The sequence below is a fragment of the Rhinolophus sinicus genome, chromosome 9 (genome assembly GCF_057876585.1).
Source record: "Rhinolophus sinicus isolate RSI-liver-muscle chromosome 9, RSI-T2T, whole genome shotgun sequence".
In the NCBI taxonomy this organism is placed as follows: Eukaryota; Metazoa; Chordata; class Mammalia; order Chiroptera; family Rhinolophidae; genus Rhinolophus; species Rhinolophus sinicus.
In genome coordinates this window covers 33132983-33156371 of record NC_142509.1, presented here as the reverse complement: position 1 = coordinate 33156371, position 23389 = coordinate 33132983, and the positions used below count along the sequence as shown (strand labels likewise).

The 23389-nt window shown below is 47.2% G+C and overlaps 2 protein-coding genes across 8 annotated transcripts in view; both read left to right on the top strand.

Annotated features, from left to right (window-relative positions):
• Positions 1-7439, top strand: part of RPH3A (rabphilin 3A) — a 216738-nt gene extending 209299 nt beyond the window's left edge. For all 6 annotated transcript variants that reach the window (XM_074321945.2, XM_088801007.1, XM_088801006.1 and 3 more), the window contains 5 exons: positions 1060-1116; positions 1853-2007; positions 2549-2630; positions 4304-4400; positions 5211-7439. In XM_074321945.2, coding sequence (XP_074178046.2) covers positions 1060-1116; positions 1853-2007; positions 2549-2630; positions 4304-4400; positions 5211-5341 — 522 coding nt within the window. In that variant the 3' untranslated portion in view covers positions 5342-7439. The remainder of the gene's footprint in view (positions 1-1059; positions 1117-1852; positions 2008-2548; positions 2631-4303; positions 4401-5210) is intronic.
• A 4348-nt stretch (positions 7440-11787) lies between these two features.
• OAS1 (2'-5'-oligoadenylate synthetase 1) lies at positions 11788-22973 on the top strand. Of its 2 annotated transcripts, none has more exons than XM_088801003.1 (6): positions 11788-12213; positions 13252-13540; positions 15487-15674; positions 17904-18136; positions 19094-19247; positions 20463-22967. In XM_088801003.1, the coding sequence occupies exons 1-6, from the start codon at positions 12037-12039 to the stop codon at positions 20466-20468; spliced, it is 1047 nt and encodes a 348-aa protein (XP_088657129.1). In that variant the 5' UTR covers positions 11788-12036; the 3' UTR covers positions 20469-22967. The 2 variants fall into 2 exon arrangements, with proteins under 2 accessions (XP_088657129.1, XP_019589692.3); XM_019734133.3 differs by having other exon boundaries at positions 11791-12213; positions 15490-15674; positions 20463-22973.
• The last annotated feature ends 416 nt before the right edge of the window (positions 22974-23389 follow it).

Here is a 23389-nt window from a genome sequence, read left to right as displayed (position 1 = left end):
CCTCCCACCAGATGGCCGGCCCGAGGATGGCATACCCATGTGCCATGCCGTATTTGTATAGCACAGGGGAAGGAATAAGACACAGGAAGGAAAATTGCGAAGAAGAATTGACACCAATGCCAGGCTCCAAATAAATCATTGAAGACAACCCTAGTTGTGGAGCATTGCCTCTCGGTCTTTTCCTGTTCACAGCGGGTTCTTTAGTCTTCCTCTTCTTTCCCTCACTCAGTGAGTCCGGTGGTCAGGACAGTGGCCAGGCCTCCACCTGAGTCATCAGCTCTGAGGCCCACCCATGTTCCTGTGATGGATGCAGCCAGCCCCAGAGGCACGGAGGTGGCAGGACAGGCAGAGGCCTGCAGGGGGCCACAGGACTCTACTAATCGTCGTCCTTTGCTCTTCACCTTGAGCCCTCTCAACACCAACTGCCTCACCAAGGACAGGGCCTGCATAAGCACTGTTTCCACCCCTCTTGACCTCAATTTTCCACATGTCTAAAATGGGGAGGTTGTATTAGGTTGGTGCAAAAGTAATTGCGGTTTTTGCAATTATTTTTAACCTTTTAAACTGCAATTACTTTTGCACCAACCTAATATTTAACCAGCAGTTTTTATACTGTGTTCCCCAGAGCCTTACACTCCCACAAAAGGACCTTAGGAGTCACTGGGGGAAGACGTACCTGGTGGTCAGACCCCAAGACCCCTGTGCCACCTCCAGCCACAGAAAATCAAATCCTATTATTTTATGTATGGGGTGCTCTGCCACTTATTGTTTGTGTGATGTTGGGCAAGTGGCTTAACCACTCTGACCCTCAGTGTCTTCATCTGTAAAATGGGGATAGTAGTACAACCTGTGTGGTAGGCTGTGTGCATTAACGTAGTCTGTCAGATGGTTAGCACTATATAAATTTTAGGTGAAAGGGGAAAGCTAGAGGGCCACAGAAGCTTGGAGAACCTGCCCTGTGGCTCTGGATGCTGATGGAGGGGTGAGGGGCTTCTGGTCCTTCCTGGAGGGAGATGAGCCCCACAAATAATACTCTCTTTCCTTTCTGTTCCTTCTAAGATGAAGCGTGCTGGGACCACTGGGTCCGCCCGAGGCATGGCCCTTTATGAGGAGGAGGTGAGCATGGAGTGGGTCTTGAAGCCACCAGTCAGGGCCTGGCATCTGCCTTTTCTCTCCCTCCCTGTCCCCATCCCTACGCTTTCTCCCAGAACCACCTGCCTGTTGGTTCCAGGAGAGCCAGCCTTGCCCAAGGCGTTAGGACATGAGAGCAGGGGGATGCCCGTCACACCTGGAGCCCGAGGTGGCCGGAGCCCCAGCCTCTCGCACCCAGAACACCCTTGACTTCCTCGGCCTGGTTGGCAGAAGCTCTGCTGGCGATTCTGCAGGACTAGAACAATGCCACCTTCCCTCCGTGGGGACATATGGGGGCTCTTTGAGCTGTGTGTCTAGCCGAGGCTGGGGGTTGGGCTACACGTCCATGCCCTCAGCCCAGGTCTCTGTACGACCCCAGGGACTACGCTCGTGAGAAGGCTGGTTGGACCAGGGAAGCCTGAGCTCAGAGTTCGGGACTGGGCTGGGACCAGGGTCAAGCTCAGCCTATGATCAGAGTCAGGGCTCAGTCCATGTCTAAGAGTAAAACCACTGGCCCCCAGGTGCCTTGGACTGGTCCCCTTGGCTATTACCATTTGCCCCTCCCTGGAGGCCAGTGGAGGGGGGGTTCTGCTGTCCGTGGTGCTGATTGCATAGGCACTGGCTGAGCTCCCCTTGCTTTCCATAGGCTCTTTCTTAAGCCATCCACACTGCCTGCCCCACCTCCCTTCCTAGGCTCACATGCCCTCTCCTCCTACTGCAGCAGGTGGAACGTATTGGTGACATAGAGGAACGAGGCAAGATCCTGGTGTCCCTCATGTACAGCACACAGCAGGGAGGCCTCATCGTGGGCATCGTACGCTGCGTGCACCTGGCCGCCATGGATGCCAATGGCTACTCGGATCCCTTCGTCAAGCTGTGAGTCAATGCCTTGAGACCGTGAATGGGCCCTAAGGATCCCATCTCCTTGAGAAAGGGGAACCAGAGAGCTTCCCTGAGATCGTTATACATTGAGGTCCAGAGAGGGAAACGAACCTGCCCAAGGTCACGCAGTGAGACAGATGACCAGAACTGGCTAGCATGTGAGGCTGGAGTCTCAGTCAATTAGACTGGCATGTCACTTGCCCATATGAGAAGTTTTGTGGCTCTGTCCCTCCTGTCAGAGAGGGGTGGCTGGCAAGGCCATAGTAACTCCATTTGTAGCCCCCCAGAATCAGCATCTACCATCTAGTGTGTGCTGAGGATTAAGTCCAGCTAAGGTGCTTAGGGCAATGCCCGGCATCAAGTAGAGACTCTCATGCACATTGGTCATCATTCATGTGGATTCACTTTCTGATTTGTTCATCAGTTACTTGTTCATCAAATTCTCCTAACACTGGAAGGAGCCTTTGGGGTCATCAAGAGGCTGTTTCTTATTCCTTAAACTTCATTCATAACAGCCTCTCATGTCTCCTCTCAGCTGGCTGAAACCAGACATGGGAAAGAAGGCCAAACACAAGACTCAAATTAAGAAGAAAACCTTGAATCCCGAATTTAATGAGGTAAGGATGCCCCATTTTGAGCATGCTTTGAGATGTTTCCTGTCTATGAGAGAGAAACAAAGTCCCTACCGGAATGTTGTTGAAAAAACTCTCTTTCATAGATCAGCTTGAGTTATCTATAGGAGAGGTAGTGAATTCCTTGTCACTAGAGGGAATCAAGCCTAACACAAAAATCTATAGATTAGAAATGTCATAGGGCAGAAGCTGAGTTTGAAGAGAGATTGAATTAAATTACCTCCAATCTTCACCAATTCTAATAGTCTATAATACTGAAATTTGAGGAAATAAATAGGGACAGCGATGCCCATTACCATTTACCCAGTTGGTGCTGTCTTCTCTCTGTACCTCACTCCCACATCCGTCCAATGCATCAAGTCTTGCTAAAGCCGCTGTCTAGATACCCACTGAAAGTACTCCTTCCTCTGTGTTCTCACTGTTACTCCTTTGGTTCAGACCCCGGCATTTCACGCCTGGACTATTGCAGTAGACTCTTGACTCACCCACTGTTCACTATGTCAAAATTTTACAAACTCAAAGAAACACTTCTTGAAATTTATCCTAAATAAACCATCATGGATGTACACAAAGGTTTAGCTGCAAGGGTGCCTTTTATCATATCACTAATGGTCGTGAAAAATTGCAAACAACCTAAACACTCAACTGTAGGGCATTAAGTTATGGTAGAGCCACACAGCCATTAAATGAAGCCATTAAAATGGTGATGCAGAAAAATATTCTCCAGCGCGCTAAGTTGGTTTTTACCAGGGGTTACAAAATGGAAAAAGAAAGCCACAGTATGATATATTCCTATTACATTTCACATAGTATGATACTCAAATATTTTATTGTAATGTTTGAATTAATATTCGTACTAGTTTTTAAAAACACATCTGTGTGGTTACACCTGGGGCATGTTGACAGTGGTTATTCTTGGGTAGTTAGATTACCCAAGTTTTGGGTTTGTTTGTTTGTTAGCTTCCTTGTTTAACAATGGATGGATTTTAAAATTAGGCAGAAAAGTTATTTTTAAAATCAGAGGGTCTGGAAACATAAGCACTTCTCCCTCGTGTCAGTCTCAGTCCCCTCATCTGCTTTTAATCTCTAAATGATGGAAACAGGGAAAAACGTACTTTAGAAGCTGCCAGAATGGAAGGACTGAGTTCAGGCTATCTGCCTTCCAGGAAACGTGACCAGGACCGGCTCTCTTAGAAAAACCAGGGAGGCGGGTTAGATGAGGGTAAACGGGATCAAATACATGGTGATGGAAGGAGAACTGACTCTGGGTGGTGAGCACACAATGTGATATATGGATGATGTATTACAGAATTGTATACCTGAAACCTAAGTCATTTTACTAACCATTGTCACCCCAATAAACTTCCATTAAAAAAAAAAGGAAAAAAAGAAAAACCCCACTCGCCTTTCCAATTGCAAACAGAGAGTCATTGAAAAGAGAAGGTCAGGGCTTGAGGGACTTTGTTACACAGAATATTTGTTGAAAGGGATTTGTTGGACCTGGGGAAGAGGCTCAGAGTGGGAAGCCCCCTTGCTCCCAGAATGCCCAGTTCCAGGGCCTCCCTTTGACTCATGAATCCCTGGGATTTAGCCTCTTAGCTCTATTGCCAAAGGCTCTGGGCCCCTCCCGCTCATGTGTCCTGCTCTCTCGCATCCAGGAGTTCTTCTATGACATCAAACATAGTGACTTGGCGAAGAAGTCACTGGACATCTCCGTCTGGGACTATGACATTGGCAAGTCCAACGATTACATCGGTGAGTGCTCCCAGCTCCCAGAGAAAACCCATCCTCTGTCCTCCCAGGAGAGGAGACCCTTCCCCAGGGCTGCAGGACGGTGAGTGCCCCTCGTTTCTCTTGGCAACCACATCGTCCAAATGTGAAGTCGGGACCCACGGTCCTGATTTGGATCCAATTAGGGGATGCCTTTAGATGAACGGGCTTTAAAAGCTGGGAAGAATGGGTCGTGACTGGTTATCTGCTGAACAGATCACCTCCAGGGGAATGTTTAAATCACAGGAGAGGGGGTCCGTGGCTCTGCAGAAAATAGGGTGCAAAGGAAGTCTCCTAAACCTATTTGCAAGTCCAGGGTGAAGGTTCTAATTTTCCTAGTTCCCCCCACCTCCCAAATAAGGAGGGAGAACAGTCATTAAAGACAGAACAGGAAGGGAACTCCAGGCAAGGGACACTGCTTGAGCAAAGGTGTGGAGGCAGGACTGAGCAGCGTGAGGAAACTCGCTCTTTGGAAAGAGGTGATGCACTCCCAACAGTTGTGGGAGATACGTTTCCGGGAGTGAGTGGTGATTTATAAAAGGTCTCCAAAAGTAGACAGTGAAGTTATGACTTGGTGCTATAGTAGGGAGCCACCAAAGGTTCTTGAGTAGAAAAGCCCAGTAGTAATAATATCCTAACCATCTTCCATAGAGAACGGATCCCAGGAGAGGGTAAGGGGGGGGGGAGTCACTGCTTGGTGGCAGTTTTTCCCCCACCTAGGCATTTGGGTCCAGAAGGAGAGCCCCACGCGTCCCTCCATGCTGACCGGTGTCCCTATCTTCCCTTGTCATCCAGGAGGCTGCCAGCTGGGGATCTCGGCCAAGGGAGAGCGCTTGAAACACTGGTATGAGTGTCTGAAAAACAAGGACAAGAAGATCGAGCGCTGGCACCAGCTACAGAACGAGAACCACGTGTCCAGCGATTAGGATGGTGCCAAGTCCCCACCCGCTGCCCTGGTCACCGCACCCCCTCCCCAGCCTGCCCCGGTGCACTCTGGTGTTTCTTCTCTGCACCTCCCCACCCCACCCCCTGCCACCCTCCCAGAGCCTGCCCTGGAGGTCTCCCCCTCACTGTGGGCACTGCCGCCAAAGACCTTCTCCTCCTTCCGTGATGCTGGGACGCGGGCCCTGAGCACAGCCCGTGTCTGGTCCCTCCAGGATGGGGCAGTAAGGACAGGGGTGGGGAGACTTTTACAAGGAGGGTGTTCGTTTAGCCACCTTCCAGTTGGGGTCATTACAAACGTTCTGCAGCATGTAGGACTGTTTTTCAGACCCTCCTGGCCTTGAACAGGTGCACACATACACAACTAGCATTTACGGTGTCGTGTCTGCTGTCTGCGTGTCGCCTTAGGGGTCAACACACCTGACAAGGCTGTGAGGACCTTGTCTTGAGGCAGAAACAGAGCTCCCAGTTTCCCACCACCTTTCCACATATGTACCCCAATTGCCAGGAAAACGCCACCATGTTCAAAATCCCTGGTGACTAGGGACAGAGTCTCCCAGCTCCCAAATGCTTCAAGAAATGGACACGTGGAATACACAAAGGGACTCAGTAACCCCTCTTCAGGATGTCACCTGTTTGCTTACTAGCAAAAACAACAACACCCGTTCTCTACCATCCCCCACCACCCCTGCTTCTCTCTCCTCCTTTTTCCCTTTCCTGTCCCTGACACCACACCACACTCCCCTTTTCACCCTCTCACCTCTTTTCTCTGCCCCCATCTCTCTCCCCTTCTCCTCGTTCCCTCTCTAAGGGGGTCACATAGCAAAAGCAAAAAATCTCCTAACACAGCCTTCCGCCCTCAACGCCTCTCACCAGCCTGACCAGCAAACGTTGAGAAACTGGCAAAACTCTGAAATTCCATTTAGGCCGGCGCTTGTTCAAACCACCCCCTTCTCCTGTTGGCAGAGCCAGGTGGCCTGGGGGCTCAGGTGGGCTGCCGGTGTGTCCCCGGGCGCAGGGCACATGGCGGCAGCCCGCAGGCTGTGTAGATGCCCCACTGAGGGGCCTTTTCACCCTGGCCTCCCCAAGTGGGCGCAGAGGGTATTCAGAAACCAGAGCTCTGGGTCCGAGGGGGGCCTGCCAAAGCCTCGGCATTTAGGTTTCATGTCCTCTGCTCTTAGTTAAATGAAGCTCGGACCCATCCCAGACCCTGATTCTCTGCTCCTTTACTCTCGCCCCGTTTCTCCCTCAGAACCCCCTCAATCTCTCTGTCTCAATCTCTCTCTCATCTCTTGCAACCCCTTCTCCAAGTGTATCAGACGAATAAAATGCCATCATCAGGGATCTAAAACTTTAGAGACTGAGAGGCCCTGATGTCAACTGTTCCATCATGAATCAGTCTTTTTCCTTAAAAAAAAAAAAAAAAAAATTAAGGAGCAAAAAGCAATGAGGACAAACGTAAATTTGAGGTTGGGTTGGATCATTCTTCAGTGCTGTGTTGAGAAAGGCTTGGTTTTTCCCAACTTCTGTACAACCCTCCCCTGCCTCCCCCGTCCCCCCCCCCCATTATCTATAGACGTCATCAGATGGACAGTCAAAGTCTCACTTTCTCCAAACACACACCTTTTAACCTTCTCTTGCAGTGTGCTCCACCCCCAGCTCTCTGCACAGTTCATTGAAAGTCACTGATTTCTGGCCTTGAATAACCATTTTCTAAACATCAAGATCCCCAAGACGGCCCGCAGCTCCTGAGCGGCCATCTTGCCTCCCGACCCCTCGCTCCCCGTCAGTCCCCCGGGCACCCACTCTCAGCCCACCTCCTTTCCAGGGTTTGCCCTTAGGAGAAAGCATGCTGGCTGCGTCGCCCACGCCTGACGCTGGTATTAGCGCTGGAATCAGCACGCGGCAAGCTGGCAATGCCGGCAGCCTGGGCACTCGCTGTCTCCGCTCTCCTACAAACGTAACTGCCTCCCTGCCTAGAATACACACCCTCCGGTGCATGCAGAACCGTCCAACCGCCTTTCTTTGTGATGATGTAGCAAAAAATAAAGTAGCAATAGCCAGGAAAGCTGGTGGCCTGCACTCTTCCTTTCTGGTTTCTGGAAGTTCTTTCTCTCCACCAGGATCCATGAGGCTCCTTGGACGGTCAGTATTTAATGAGCTTCTACTATGTTCCAGCCCCAGGGGAAATGGAGGTGAACAGGAAGGTGTGGTCTCTCTGCCCACGTGGAGTTTGCTTTCTGGTGGATTTCATCTTGGGCAGGTAGGCTGAAGGCAACTTGGCTGAGCCCACACCCTCTTAGAAGAGTGCTTTTTGCTGGTGCCCACCCAACAGGCAGACCACATCCTCATCTACTGTCTCCTACCCCAACCTTGCGGAAAAGTCCCAAATGGTTATAGAATCAGACAATGTCAAGGCTGAAAGAGATGGTAGAGTTGATCCAGGGCCTAGTTCAATCGACACATTTATTTGACTGATTGAGAAGAATTTATTTGACTGATTGACCAAAGCTCAGAGAAGGGAATGGCACATCCAACGTCTCATGGCAGCAGTACTGGAAAGGGAGCTAGATTGTTGGACTCCCTGTGCAGTGCTCTTAACACACTGATTAACACGGGTGTGGATCTTCGAACACCTCCTTTGTATTCTAGCATCTTCCACCCTGCGATGAGGCTTCACAGATGGCCCCTCACTCGAGATTCTCAAGGGGAGCTGAGTAGGTAGCTAATGTCCCAGATGGAGTCTTAATCTCACTGTAATCGATCCCAAAAGTACTTAGACAATTTATTAGGAATGATGGTTACTTCCCAGAAAGAGCTGTCAGTTCCATCCAACAGAAACTTCTCTTCTAGGCCAAGTTAGGGACCATTTCCTTTTCTTACCCCAAAAGGGCAGGTCTCAATGTTGGGGCATGAGTCATTGTATTAGAATCACCTGGGGAGATTTTTTCTTTTTCAAACCACCTATGGTCTCCCCACCACTTCCCCACTCCCATCAGATCTGCTATGTCCTGGGGACAAGGTATATATTTGAAAATTTCCTGGTTGACGTCTGTGCTTCTGCCTCCAGCATGACTTTGCAAACCACTGCCTTAAAGCCCTATTTTTGCTACAACTCAGCCAGATGCCACCAGGTGGAAAGAGGTGCCGATTAGGGCCATACAGGCTTCCCAGGAATGGCAGGAGACACTTGTTGCCACTCTCTTTCCTTGCGCTCATGGCAGACATCACTAATCAATATGGTAGCTTTCCCACAGGCCCACTGAATGCTGTTCAACACAGCATTCTAGGCAGCCACCACCAGTCATTCATGGGCAGGTGAAGAGAACCCTAATTTCCATCTCTAAAATGGTTGATCTCCTTCCGCAAGCATGGGGACATGCCGAAGAAGCGGAGATGAATATACACTGAGGAAAGTTTTCAGAATTATCGGGACACCTGACTTGGCTAATTACTACCCCCCACCCTACCCCCAGCCTCCCCTGAGATACAAGAGGCAATAGGGTGTGGTCGAAAACACCAGACCAAAACAGCACACCAGCTTTTTAACCCATTTGTGTCCAGCAGTCAGATCCTGACTCACTTTCTAGCTCTGGAAACTAACCTCGCTGAGTCTCAGTTTCCTCACCTGGAAAATGGAGACCAAGGTACCAAGGTGTAGTCTCCTATCAGGACGGACAAAGGTGAGGCCCAGGGAAGCGGGGGAGATCAAGGGGCTGGTGGTTCTCGGTGAAAGCAGTATAAGCTGGGACCACCGCCAAGTGGATTAATCAGTGCTCTGGGACCCACTGGGCTGGCCTCTCCTCAGCTCAATCAGATATGCCAGGGGCGTTGGCCTAATAAAGGTAAACAGTACATCCCAACACCATGGAAACACACACTGCCATGCATGTGCCTAAGAGGTGTATTTTGCTTGCTCTGGGCTCGGGCCCAATGTTGCTGTAGGATCTTGAGCAAGTCACTTGCCCCTGTGGTGCTTCATGGCAGGACGTCAGAGTACCATGATCCTCTAACGTGATTGCCAGGGCCCACAAATGTGCCTTAATTTCCCAGTTGTCTAAGAAAAACCTAGACCCCCTGACTGGAATCCTGCACGTCTGTCTTGTACAAAACACACAAGGATGAGCCATCTCAAAGTTTCCTGTTCCTGTTTCTTTAAAGAGAACAAGAACTTAAAGCCACCTGCAAACACATGAAAGCATAATTCTGGAGTTTTCTAATTATTTCCTCAGCCTTTTACAGTTACCTAATAATTCTTACCTGATTCTAGGCAATGTCTTCTGAAACTTGATGGCTTCCAAAATCAATGTTGGTTTTCTAAGGACAGATCTCTCTCTCTTTTTTTTTCTTAAGGTTTTATTGGGGAAGGGGAACAGGACTCCACTGGGGAACAGTGTGTACTTCCAGGACTTTTCTTTTTTACAAGTCAAGTTGTTGTCTTTTCAGTCTTAGTTATGGAGGGCGCAACTCAGCTCCAGACAAATTTGCTATTACTAGTTGCAGGGGGTGCAGCCCACCATTCTTTGCAGGAGTCGAACCAGCAACCTTGTGGTTTGAGAGCCCACTGGCCCATGTGGGAATCAAACCGGCAGCCTTCGGAGTTAGGAGCACAGAGCTCCAACCGCCTGAGCCACCGGGCCGGCCCCAGGACAGATCTCTTTTGTACTTATGTTGGCTCTATTTATATATACCCGGGGTGCCAAAACAATGTATACACATGACTTGTATTCATCTTTTGTTATTGGTATGTATTGAGTATTACAATTTTAATACAGTTTTTTCCTTTCTTAAAATGTATATACATGGTGTTGGCACCCTCTGTATTTAGTCAAAAATATACATTTCATTAGCAAGTACAATTGCCATAAAGGCATTTGGGAGCAAACAGAATCTTTTATATACATACGATCCAACTGGTGGGCAAAGTGAATGTTCCATAGACAGGTGGTCACTCCATGGTTACATTTTGCCTTGATCATAAGTCACCATGTTATACAGGAGTGAGGAGGGCCAATGGCTGAGCTGGTTAAGAAAAATAGCTACTTGGCATCTGTATGCTACTCCGTCCAACAGGAACAGAACACACAGTCTTCTCAACCTCACATGAGACATTCACCAAGACTGACCACATTGTGGGCCATAAAACACACCTTAACGCATTCCAAAGGACACATGTCATCAAAGTGTGCTCTCTACCACAATAGAACTGAATAAGAACTCAATAATATAAAGAAAGCTCTCGGGGGCCTGCCCGGTGGCTCAGGCGGTTAGAGCTCCGTGCTCCTAATGCCGAAGAGGGCTGCTTCGATTCCCACATGGGCCAGTGGGCTCTCAACCACAAGGTTGCCAGTTCGATTCCTCAACTCCCGCAAGGGATGGTGGGCTGCACCTCTCGCAACTAACAGCGGCAACTGGACCTGGACCTGGAGCTGAGCTGCGCCCTCCACAAACTAAGAAAAAGTCCTTTCCCAATAATAATTTTTAAAAAAATCTTTAAAAAAAAGAGAAAGTTTTCTGGGAAATTCCCAAATATTAGGAGATTAAATAACACACTTCTAACTAACACATGGGTCGAGGAATTTAAAAATATTTTGCACTAACTGACAATGGAAAAACAACCAGTTAAAATTGCAGGATGCAGCAGGATACAATGAAAGCAGTACTTAGAGAGAAACTTTTGGCATGGAATGCACATATTAGAAAAGAAGACAGATCTAAACCGAGGCGCATGGAGAAGTGGAGCAAAGGGGTTTTTAGAGCAGTGAAACCATCTGTATGATTCTGTGATGGTGGATACATGACATTATGCTTTGGGCAAACACACAGAATGAACCACACAGAGTGAAGCTAATGGACACCATGGACTTTAGTTAATAGTGTATCAATATCAATCCATCATGTGTCACATACGCCAACGTTAATTGGGGAAATTATGGTGGAAGGAGAAGAGACACATGGGAACTCTGTACTTGCTGTTCAATTTTTCTGTCAACCTCAAACTGCTATAAGAAATAAAGTCTATGATTCAAAAGGAAAAAAATATAGTGTGGAGCCATTGAAAAAAAAAAAAGAAAAGAGAACCATGAATGTTTGTGTGTAGGTATGTGTGTTAACCTAGAAAAACATCTGAAAAGGTCTATACCACAATGTTCATAGCAGTAGTCTTTGAGGTTTAGGGTTACGGATGGGTCTCTATGCTTCTTGATTTTTCTGACTTTTTTTTTTTTTTTTTTTTTTGTCTTTTTGCGATATGCGTGTACTGCGGGAAAGATCGCAGGAGACTATAAAACAATTTTGTCAGCACCAACACCAACCAAAAAAATACAAGTAGAAGGAAACCCAAAATCAGTTTTGAATTATGATTTCTATTGGGGGCGGTACTAATGGGACTTACAAAGCAACATATACAGAGGACAGTCTGAAGAAAGGCCTGATGTTAAAGACAGAGAGTAAGTTTCGGAAAGTAGAACAGGCTGGGAGAGCAGAGAGTAGATGCTGCTCCGAGATTTCAGGAGCGCTTGATTTGCTAAGAAGCAAAGAGCTGAGGACATAGCTCCTCCCTTCCCAGGAAACGAAACCAACTCCACTCGGGCAGCAGGAGAGAGAGAGGCTAACGGTTTCCTGGAGCCAGCTGTGCAGCCGGCTGCTGGCTCTCTCCTATCTCTGCCCCAGTGTCACCATGGAGCTCTGCAATACCCCGGCCAGGAACTTGGACAAATTCATCCACGACCACCTGCTACCAGACAAGCGTTTCCGCTCGCAGGTCAAACAAGCCATCGACTCTATCTGCAGTTTCCTGAAGAAGAAGTGTTTTCAACATGCCTCCCACTCCGTCCGGGTGTCCAAAGTCGTGAAGGTGAGCCCGCCTACCAGGCTGGGGAGCGGGTGACTGAATGGGCAAGGGTTCACACAGAGAACAAGAGAGCAAACGGTTGAGACCTTTGGGACTGGTGGCTTCTGATTTATCCATACCAAAATTATGACCACAGCTCGTGAAAATAGACTCCGGGGTGGGATTCTACGCCTGCAATTTTTTAACAAATGCCCAGGCGAAGTTCATGAACCACCGTCCCAGGCCACATCCATTTCAGAGATAGGGAAACTAAGGTCCAGCTCTGATCAACAATGTGCTCATTAATGGCCAGGCTGGGGACTTAACGTTTCTACAGTGTCACGAGCTGATTAAGAGTATTAGTTTTGACAGAAGGGTGGTTACCAGAGGGGAGTGGGGGTTGGGGGTAGGATGAAAAAGATAAAGGGAGTCAGATACAAGGTGATACAAGGAGGTCACCTTTGGGTGGTGAGCACACAGTAGAGTATACAGATGTATACTCTATTATAAAGTTGTGCACCTGAAATTTATGTAATGTTATTAACCCATGTAACCCCCCATACATTTAATAATTTTTTTTAAAGAGTCTGAGTTTTGAAAGCAGATAGCAGCTACTGGTTGTGAAACCTTGAGCAAGCGACTTAACCTCTCTTCACCGCAGTTTCCTTATTCATAATTCCCAACACCTTATAGAGCTATGCTGATTAAGTAAACCACCCAGCCTGGGCCAATCTATAGCACATAATAAGATAGTAAAGGCCAGGGAGTGAAGAACACAGACTCTAGAACAAGGCAGCCAGCGTTTGAATTGCACCCCTGCCCCCTACAAGCGATGCGGTTGGGCTGATGTATAATCTCTCTGAGCATCTGTTTAGCCATCAGTGCGGATGAACGGTCATAGCACCTAAATTACAGAGCCTTTGGGAGCTTTATAGGAGTTAAGACTGTGAATGCGCTCAGAACCGCTGGGGGGCTCAAGGATGTTAGTGATCGCTCCCATCGCTTTATTTAGGGAGGCTCGTCTCAATAAACGTGAGTTCTCATTCTCCTGGTCTATTTTAGGGCGGCTCCTCAGGCAAAGGCACGACCCTCAGAGGCCGCTCTGATGCTGACCTCGTCGTCTTCCTCAGCCCCCTCAGAAGTTTTCAGGAGCAGTTTGATCGCAGAGGAGAGTTCATCCAGGAAATCAGGAAACAGCTGGAAGCCTGTCAAAGAGAGGAAACATTTGCCGTAGAGTTTGAGGTCCAGAATCATAGATGGACGAACCCCCGTGCACTCGGCTTTGTGCTCAAGTCCCCTACGATCCGCGATGGGGTGGAATTTGATGTACTGCCCGCCTTTGATGTCCTGGGTAAGCACCCCCAGGCACGTGGGGTTTCAGCCTCTGTCCTATGTCAGCGCTTCTTTTCTCTCTCTTTTCATATCTCTGAGAAGGAATCTCCCACTGCTCAAGTCCTCCCCAAACAGGGCATCCCTTCCAAGTGGGGAGGAGATCTTAGACTCTCTCCTGGAACAAGAGTCTGAGCAGAGCAACCACAGGAGTGACATTAAACAACAAACTGGCACAATTTGGGAGCAAGACATTTCTGAGGAAGCTTGCCAGGCTTACTAACCAGGTCTACTTGTGGCAAAGTGTTTTATCTTTCTCAAAATGAGACAGCCTAGATCTGGCATGAAGTCAATAGGTTAATTTCATCTTTTACTCAAAGCATGAGAAAAACCTCATCAAACTTACACCGAGGGTTGGGATTCATGGGTAGTGTGGACGGGAAGCATAACCTCTTAGAGGCTCACCTCCCACATTAGCGAAACTGGTCAAACCACACTAGCCGCATCACATTATTATTTTAAGTATTAAACGATCATCTACCTTCAATTCTTACACAAGGTCTGGCACATAGTAGGTGTTCAAAACTGTGAGGGCCCCAGCTGTGCACCAAGGCACCCCAGTGAACTAACTGTCAGGGGTGAGTTGGGATAGTTTAGATTTTAAATTGCTGAAGGAAACAGCGACATCTGTCTGATACCATGCAAACTGCTATTATTAAGTTGTACGGACTGAGCTACTTAATTAACAGAACTGTTAGGGATTTCTTTTGGCCTAGGGGACCCGTGAGAAAAACATTAAAACTCTGGAGGCACCGAGAAATGAAAAAGTTTGGGAATATCTCCTGGTCGCCATGTCCTGTGTTGGGTGCGAGGGAACAATGGATCCCAAAATAATAAGGGAGAGAAGGGGAGAAAGGGCACAACACGCAGAGGGAACAGCACAGGCAGGGCCCTAGAGGTTGGAAAAGATCGCTGTGTAGTGGGGGAACTACCGGATGCTGAGGGTGAATGGAGGGGGGAGGGCAAGGGGCAAATGACTGAGAAGTGAGCCAGGACCGCTGCAGAAGCCTGTAAGCTGGGAGATGCATTTCTCCTGAACACAATGCAGAGCCTTGGAAAGGCGACAAGCGAGCAAGTAACATACTCAGATGTGTGTTTTAGGATGGCCCTGACTGTAGTGTGGGAAATAGATGAGGACAGAAACACCCAACAACAGCCATAACAACAGATTATCCATTGAGCACCTACGGTGTGCTGGGCCCTAGTCTATGGCTGTGAATGAGCCAGACAAGGAACCTCTCTCCCGGAGCATGACAATAAACATATAAACAACATGAATACAGTGATACTTGCTGTGACAAAAATTAAACAAGGTGATGAGGGTTAGATGTTTTTTTCAGACAGGGTGATGAGGGGGTGACATCCGAGCCTAGGCCCATGGGATGAGAAGGAGTCAACCATGGGAAGATCCGGGCGTTCCAGGAAAAGGAAGCAGCAAGTGCAAAGGCCCTGCGACAGGAATGAGCTTGGCAAATTTGATGAAGACAGAAAAGGGCAGGGGAGTAAGTGCAAGTGGAACAAGTTGGGAGGTGAGAAGGGAGAGGTGGCAGGAGACAGATGACACCAAACCTCAGAGGCCACCATGGGGACTTCGATTTTATCCTAGAAGTCAGGGGAAACAAGAAGTGACATGATCAGATTTTAAAGGGCCGCTCTGGGTGCTAGGTTGAGAACGGGCTCTACAGGAACCAGCAAGAAGACTCCGCCATAGTCCAGGTGAGAGATGACGGTGGCATGGACAGCGTGATGGCAGTGGAGATGGGGAAGGAGGGACTGGGGGTGGCCCTTGGGCCCCCTGGCTCTAAGCCTGCTGCCCTTCCCACTGCCCCCAGTGAGCCTGTCTCCCCAGAGCAACTAAAAGAACCTCAGAGAACAGCTGACACCTTAGAATGATGGATTCCTCCCTAGCAGATCAGGTGACGGACAACTCCATACCTAACTCCCAAATCTACGTCGATCTCATCCAAGCGTGCGAACATCTGAAGAAAGAGGGGGAGTTCTCCACCTGCTTCACGGAGCTGCAGCGAGCCTTCCTGAGGCAGCGTCCAACCAAACTCAAGAGCCTCATCCGCCTAGTCAAGCACTGGTACCAAACGGTATGGCTGTCGGTCCAGGGTCCAGACCGCAGGCCAGAGCAGCGGAGGGGGGGAGGGGAGGAGGAGGAGGCAGCAGGAGAGAAGGAAAGAAAAGGGAGGGTAGACGACAAGGTGGAGGGAGATGAGGCAGAAGGAGGGATAGAGGAAGGAGGAGGAGAGTGTACAGGAACAAGGAGGGAGAAGTTGAGAGGAAGAAAAAGGGGAGAGGTAGAAGGGGGGAGGGGAGGAAGGAGGGGGGAGGGGCAGGTGCCCGTGGGCCCAGGGTATCTGGGTCCCCTGGTCTTCCCTGTCTCAGGAAATGGCAACTCCATCCTTCCAGGTACTCTGGCCAGAACCATGGGTCTTTCTTGATTGTTTCACACACACACACACACACACACACACACACACACACACACACACACACCTTCTGTTCACTTCTTTGCTGCCTTATCTCTGTGCTTCCTGTTTTCTCATTTGCAAAGAGTAACATGGCATAGCAACAGAAAAGCACGTAACACAGTGCCTAGCATACAGTTGGTCCTAATAAATGTGACTTCGCTGAGCCACCACAAAAGCCCACATCAGAAAAGCAAATGTGTATCACGTGCTTAGCCTGTGCCAGGCTCATTACTTTTAATCTTTCATGGATGAGATATGCGTTTCTGTTTACTTTTCAATGTCCTATATTTTCTTTAATCTTCATGGTGATTCTGTGAGCCGGATAAGGGTAAATATTGCTATTAAACCCATTTTACAGGAAGAGAAACTAAGAGTCAGATGGCTCTTGCAGCTAGTAAGTAACAGAATGAAAAGTTGGCTTTGGGTCTTCTGACTCAAGCGTTTGCCTGATATATAAGAAGCATTCTGTCTATTTTTGGAGGGATGAATGAGTGAAAGAAAGTAATTAAGGATAACCTTCCTACTTTAAAAGCAAGATAATCATATATCTGCTAGACGTCTCAGTTTGCTGTTCCAGGAACTTTGATCGTGGAACCTGAGCATTTTTGAACTTTCAAAAGTAGTTCTTGACAAGCATAACACTGCCCCCAAGGACATATTGAAAATTCATGAGAACGTTTTTGGTAACCATGGTGATGGGGACAAAAATGCTACTGATAATTAGTGGAAAGAAGCCAGAAATACTAGTTGGTTTACAATGAGCAAGACAGTCCTGCAAAGTATTGTTTCCTCCTTCCCTCCTTCCTTCCTTCCTCCTTCCTCTCTCTCTCTCTCTCTCTCTCTCTCTCTCTCTCTCTCTCTCTCTCTCTCTCTCTCCTTCCTTCTCTAAAATCATACAGGAACCTTACAATACTTAACTCCACTAACCACCATCACCATTACCTCCAACTTACATGCTTCTTTTGTTGTGTATTTCAAGTCTCTATATTTTCAAGTACCTGAAAGCATATGTTCATTTAATCCACCCACATATTTACCACTTTCTTCACCATCAGTTCTTTCCTACATCTCTAACCTTCCATCTGGGATCAATTTCCTTCTCTCTGAAGTTTGTCCTTTAAGATTTCTTTGGTGACAGTCTTCTGATGGTAAACTCTCTCAGTGATTGTCTATCTGAAAATATTTTAATATTGCCTTCATTGTTGATGGGTATTTTCACTAGATCGGTGGTCATTTCAGTACATTGGATATACCATTTCATCTTCCAGGGTCACTAGTGAGAAACCAGTTGTCTGTCCCGGTCATTGTATTTGAAATCGTTTGTGAAATCATTTGAGCTTTTGGATGATATATCTTCCTCCAGAGGGAATTTTGTTCACTTCTATAAGGAACTTAGGAATACTACAAGTGCTTCCTCTCAGTTAGTTTTCATAATATCCTTATGAGATAGGTGCTGTTATGACCACTCACTTGGCAGATGAGAAAAATGAGGCTCCAAGAGTTGTCTGCCCAGAATCAGACAATGGTGGAGCCAGGATTCGAACCCACATCAGTCAGAATCCAGAGTCCAAGCCCTTGATCAGGGGTCGGTGAATTTTTTTCCATAAATGGCTAGGTAGTATATATTTTAGACTTTGGGGGTCACACGGTCTCTGTCCAACTATTCAACTCTGTCTTTGTAGCATGAAAGCAGCCGTAGACTACTTGTATACATAAATGAATGGCCGTTATTTTGCTTCAAGAAAACTGTTTACAAAACTAAGCGGTCGGCTGGATGAGGCCCATGGGAAATGTGCTTTACACAAAGCTGGATAAACTCCTTTTTCTGGTTGTTTTTCCTCTTCTCAGTTTAAGGAGAAATGTGGGGAGTCCCTGCCACCACAATACGCCCTGGAGCTCCTGACAGTCTATGCTTGGGAGCGTGGAGGCGAGAAACCAGAATTCACCATGGCTCAGGGATTTAAGACCGTCTTGGAATTAGTCCGGGGCTACCAGCAGCTTTGGATCTACTGGCCAAAGTATTACAACTTTAAAAATCCTGTTATTTGTCACTACCTGATGAAGCAGCTTGAGAAACCCAGGTACTCTATCCCCACAGGGCTTAGCCCCCTCCCACCACATAGATGGACCCCTGGATACATCTCTGGTGCCTTGGAAATGAGGAAGTCGGAGGGCTCCATGTTTATTGACCATCTGCTGTTGTCAATCCCTGTGCTAAGCGCTGGCCTGCTGCCCTCTGATTTAAACAGCACCCTCCAACCCTGTGAGGCAGGCACCAGGCTAACCACCTTATAGAGGAGTAAGCAAACGTTCTGAGAAGTAAAGAGCTTGTCCAAACCTTAACAGAAAATGAGTGGAATAAGCGGAAATTTGATCTAAAATAACAGCTACAGCCATGATAATAATTGCTCCCAAGGATTAAAGGCTTGCTTTAAGAGGAACACATTCTAATATAATAGTAAAAATGATCATTATAACTGACCCCTTATTATGTTCCAAGTACTGTGCTGAGCATTTCACGTGCCTTGTCTCAATCTTCATACTACATCCTTTGAGGCTGGCATGTTCAGCTCTCCCCATTTCACAGATGAGGAAACTGAGGCTTAGAAAGGTCACGTGACCTACCCAAGAGCACACCACGAATAAAAGGCGGAGGTGAGATTGAAACTCAGGTCTGTCTGGGTGGTGAACATACAATGTGATACATAGATGATGTATTACAGAATTGTACACCTGAAACCTACATAACTTTGCTAACAATTGTCACCCCAATAAACCTTAATTTAAAAAAAAAAAAAGAAAAGAAAAGAAACTCAGGTCTGTAAGGTCCAAGTGCAAGGCTTCTTTTCCTGGGCTAACTGCCCACCACTGAGCCGGGCACCCAGGGCCACGCCCAAGGGAGCAGCCCCTGCTGTGCCCCTCCTCCTGCCCTGAGTCCCATCCTGCCCCAGGCTCGTGTTTTGCTCTTCCAGGAGCATCTAGACTCTCTAGACACAGTCCAGCGTCTCACCTGTCCCTCTCTCAATGTTGCTCTTCAGGCCTGTGATTCTGGACCCAGCTGACCCTACAGGAAATGTCGGTGGTGGAGACAGCCGTCGCTGGAAGCGGCTGGCACAGGAGGCTGAAACCTGGCTGAGTTACCCATGCTTTAAGAATCATGATGGGTCTCCAGTGGACTCCTGGGACATACAGGTGAGACCCTCGGCTTCCTCCTCCCTGTGCTCCTTCCCCCAGCCCTCCACACAGCTTGAGGCATGTAGCTGGAAACCATTGTTTCCAAAGAAATCGCCTCTTGCCAGAAATCACTCACATTCATATAGTTTCAGGCTGTGCTTCGTAGTTGACAGTCATTTTGACCCATGCAGAGGGTTCCTAGAATTTTTACATCTCTTCTTCCAAGTTCAGTCTTTAATTAATGCTGCCTTGGCTTTAGGTCCCTTTTCTCACAGCTCCAGTTGGCTCATCCCCCTAAGAAGAAGAAGAATAACTACAAACACCGCTTATTGAATGTTTGCTTTGGGTTCAGGTCTGTCCTAAGCCCTTTTACACACATTATTTTATTAAATCCTCACAACACCCTATGAGATAGGCTTTCTACTCCCATCTTATGGATGAGAAAAGGAGACTCAGAGAGGTGAAGCCACCTATTCAAGGGCATTCAGCAGGGAGTGGTAGAGCTGGGATTCAAAGTCGGTGGACGCCAGCGCTAGCACTCATTCCGCTGGCTAAACAGCCCACCTTGCACCCCCTGCCCTCCCCACATGATGTGACAAACAAACGGGAGACTCAGAGCAGCTGAGTGACGGTGATTATGTCACACAGCTAAGTAGGGGCAGAAATTCCTGAACTGGGATCTTTCCACTCTCAGGGTAGGGGTCGTTCTCACGCTGGGGGATTGATGATGTCATAGGTGGGTTCCCTGGGAAGCAGACTGTGAGGGGAGTGGGGCGTGCAGGATATTTCGGGACAGAACCCCTGGAAGCAGCACCTGTGGAACTGAGGGGAAGGAAGCAGGCGCCAGCATGGGGCGAAGTCCAGCTGGGATGACAGCATCAGCCAACCCCCCTTCACCCCCGCCCTCTCCCCCGGGGAGCCCCAGGGCTCCAGTGGCCTTCAGCGTAGACCTATAGCAGCCTGAAGCGGTCAGGCCTTTATACCCGGCGTGGGTCAGTCCCTGAATGAAAGCGGGCAACTCAGGAAGGGGCATGGCCGCGAGCGAGGGGCTCTCTGCCGCGGACCGATGAAGTCGGCGGGCTGACAGCCTCTGCGGCAGCTGGGGCTTGCTCGTCCTGCCTTGAGGAGCATCCAAGTGGCATGTCGCGGTGTCCACCATAAATGCTCACTGAGACCCGTGACCAAGGTGGCGCGACCAGCTCTCCGTTGTGATCATGTGCTTTCCTTTTTCAGTTCTAAGAAAGCTGCGAAGAGAACGGGATGACCTGTGCTCGCAAGACGCAGCAGCTCCGTGACTAGGGGACAGCGCCCTGGATCCTTCCACAGCCACAACTAACGCCAGGCAGAGTCCCCTCCCCAGGCAGAAGAGAGCTGAACCAATAGCTCACGGAGAATTCTCTTTCCATATGCAAACCAGGCCAATCCAGAGCCGACTGACTCCTTTATCAGCTTTCCTAGGACTCAACCTACTCACCCCAGGGCCAGGTCCCAGACAACTGGGGGACAGTCCCTACACGCTAGAGCCCACTGTAATTATCCTAACTAGCCAATCCTAAGCCTACTTACCCTGCTTTGCCTTGCCTCTGCCACAAAAACTATGATAAAACTTCCTGCCCATGTTTGTCCCTCGCTTTCTCTGCCTCATGAACCGCCCTGGAGCTTCCTTATGGGGCCCTGTGTGATGGGCTGAGCTTCTGCTTCTAGGGACCTGTGAGTACAAACTTCTTCCTACATGAAAATATTTGGTTATTTAACATTAGAAAAATGAAGAAATAATTCTTAAAAAAAATCACTCCCCCAGTCACTTCCTCTCACCTGTTAAAATTTGGGGCCTGTCTCTTCAGCCTTTTCTCTGACTCTACCTGTCTCCCTGTGTATGCAATTTTTATAAAAATGGGATTCTGCTCCCTATCCAGTTTCGTTATCTGCTTTGCCACATTTATCATAGATTGTCACTCCATGCTAAGAGGAGAATTTTGGCACCACGTATGATGGCTGCATTTCATTTTACCATGTGGATAATCCACAGTGTTGTCTTCTGAGAGTTTCATGGTTGTAAACAATTTGCAGTCATCACTCGATTAATTGAATTAGTAATTAGTTGCTTAATTGAAAAGCCACATAGATCATATGGTAGTACTCTTTAATTTTTTGAGGAACCTCCATACTGTTTTCCATAGTGGCTGCACCATTTTGAATTCGCACCAACAGTGTACAAGGGTTTCCTTTTCTCTACATCCTCACCTACCTGTGTGTGTATAATAGCCATTCTAACAGGTGTGAGGTTATAGCTCATGGTTTTGACTTGCCTTTCCCTGATGATTAGGGCTGTTGAGCATCTTTCCATATACCCATTGGCCATTTGTGTATCTTCTTTGGAGAAATGTCTATTTAAGTGCTTGGCCCATTTTTAATAGGGTTATTAGTTGGCCTTTTGTTGTTTTGTTTTGTTTTTTTTGTTTTTTGGGGTTTTTGTTTTGCTGTTGAGTTGTATTAAGTTGTAGGAACTCAAAAAATAATTGAGTTCTATTAGTAATTTCTAAACTAATAAATTATTTATGTCTATTATTTTAGAAATAAACCCCTTATCTGGTTTATGGTTTGCAAACACGTCCTCCCTTTCCATAGGTTGCCTTTTTACTCTATTGACTGTTTCATTTTCTGTGCAGAAGCTTTTTAGTTTGAGGCAGTCTCGCTTGTCTGGGTTTGCTTTTGTTGCCTGTGCTCTGCATATTCACCAAGAACACACAATGGAATCAGGATAGCTCTTCAACAAATGGTGTTGGGAAAATTGGATATCCACAAGCAAACGAATTAAACTGGACCCTCATTTTATACCACACATAAAAATCAATTCAAAATGGATTAAAGAGTTAAATGTAAGACCTGAACCTGTTAAACTCCTAGAAGAAAACATAGGAGGAAATCTTCATGACATTGGATTTGGCAGTGAGTTCATAGAGATGACACCAAAACACAAGCAACAAAAGGCATTTATTTTTACAGTGTGAGGTAGGGGTCCAATTCTAGTTCTACGTGGATGCCCAGTTATCCAAATAGCATTTGTTGAAAAAACCATACTCCCAGTCACTGCTCTGTGAGGCCCTCTGATATATAACTAGAGCTCACATATGTGAGTCTGTTTCTGGACTCTTCTGTTTCATTGGTCTATTTTTGTATTCTTGAGTTAATACTACCTTGTCTTAAAAGAATTCTTAATATCTTGTAGAAAACTCTTGTCTTTTTCTCAAAATTCATGGCTTCTCTTGTCCTTTCCTATTTCTCTGTGAATTTTACACTTAATTTGTAAAGTTTCACGCAAACTATGAGGAGGCATTTGATTGGAATTACATAAATTAGTTGAGGAAGAATGACAGCCATATAACTTTGAGAATCCCAATCCATGAACTTGGAGTGTCTCTCCATTAATTTAAGTCTTCTTTTATGACTCTGTAATTAAGTTTTATGATTTCTCCCTAAACAGGCCTTTCATGTCTTTTGTCCTATCATTCCTAGATATTTGTTTCTATGTTATGGTACTTAGTATGGTTTCTTTAATTTCATTTTGAAGTGGTTGGTTCCTAGAAGACCTAAATGTTTTCAGTGGGTGTATTTGATTATAGCATTATGAATGATCTTGATACTTTTCTGAATTTTCCAATTTTACTAATTTTTTGCAGTAAGCTTGTATTACTTGTATGACCACAAGAAACAATAAAGCAATTTCTCTTGCAAAAAAAAAAAGTGATTTTTTTTTTTTTGATGAGTACTTCTCTCAGCTAAGCTCTGATAGTTTAGAGCCCGGGAGGCCAAACAAAGCCAGGAGGCCCAGGTTATAGAAAGCTCTGGGATGCTGGTATTTGGAGCTGCTGCTTTAAGAAAAAATTCATGAGATTTGGAAACAGAGGAGCAAGTGTGTAAGAGATGATGGAAATTGTCATATGAAAATTGAAGCACTGGAGACATAAGTTTCTGAGTTCCCAGAAATAAGGCCACTTTCTGAGCAACTTCCTGCTGAGGAAACGAAACTGGAAGAGGTGATGTTGAGTCACCGGAGATGAAGGTGGGGTTCACTGAGGAGATTAGGACACAGCTGAAAGGCTTTTAAAGAAAGAACATGTGTGTTGTGAGGTTTGAAGTCCAGAGTTCACGGGGCAACC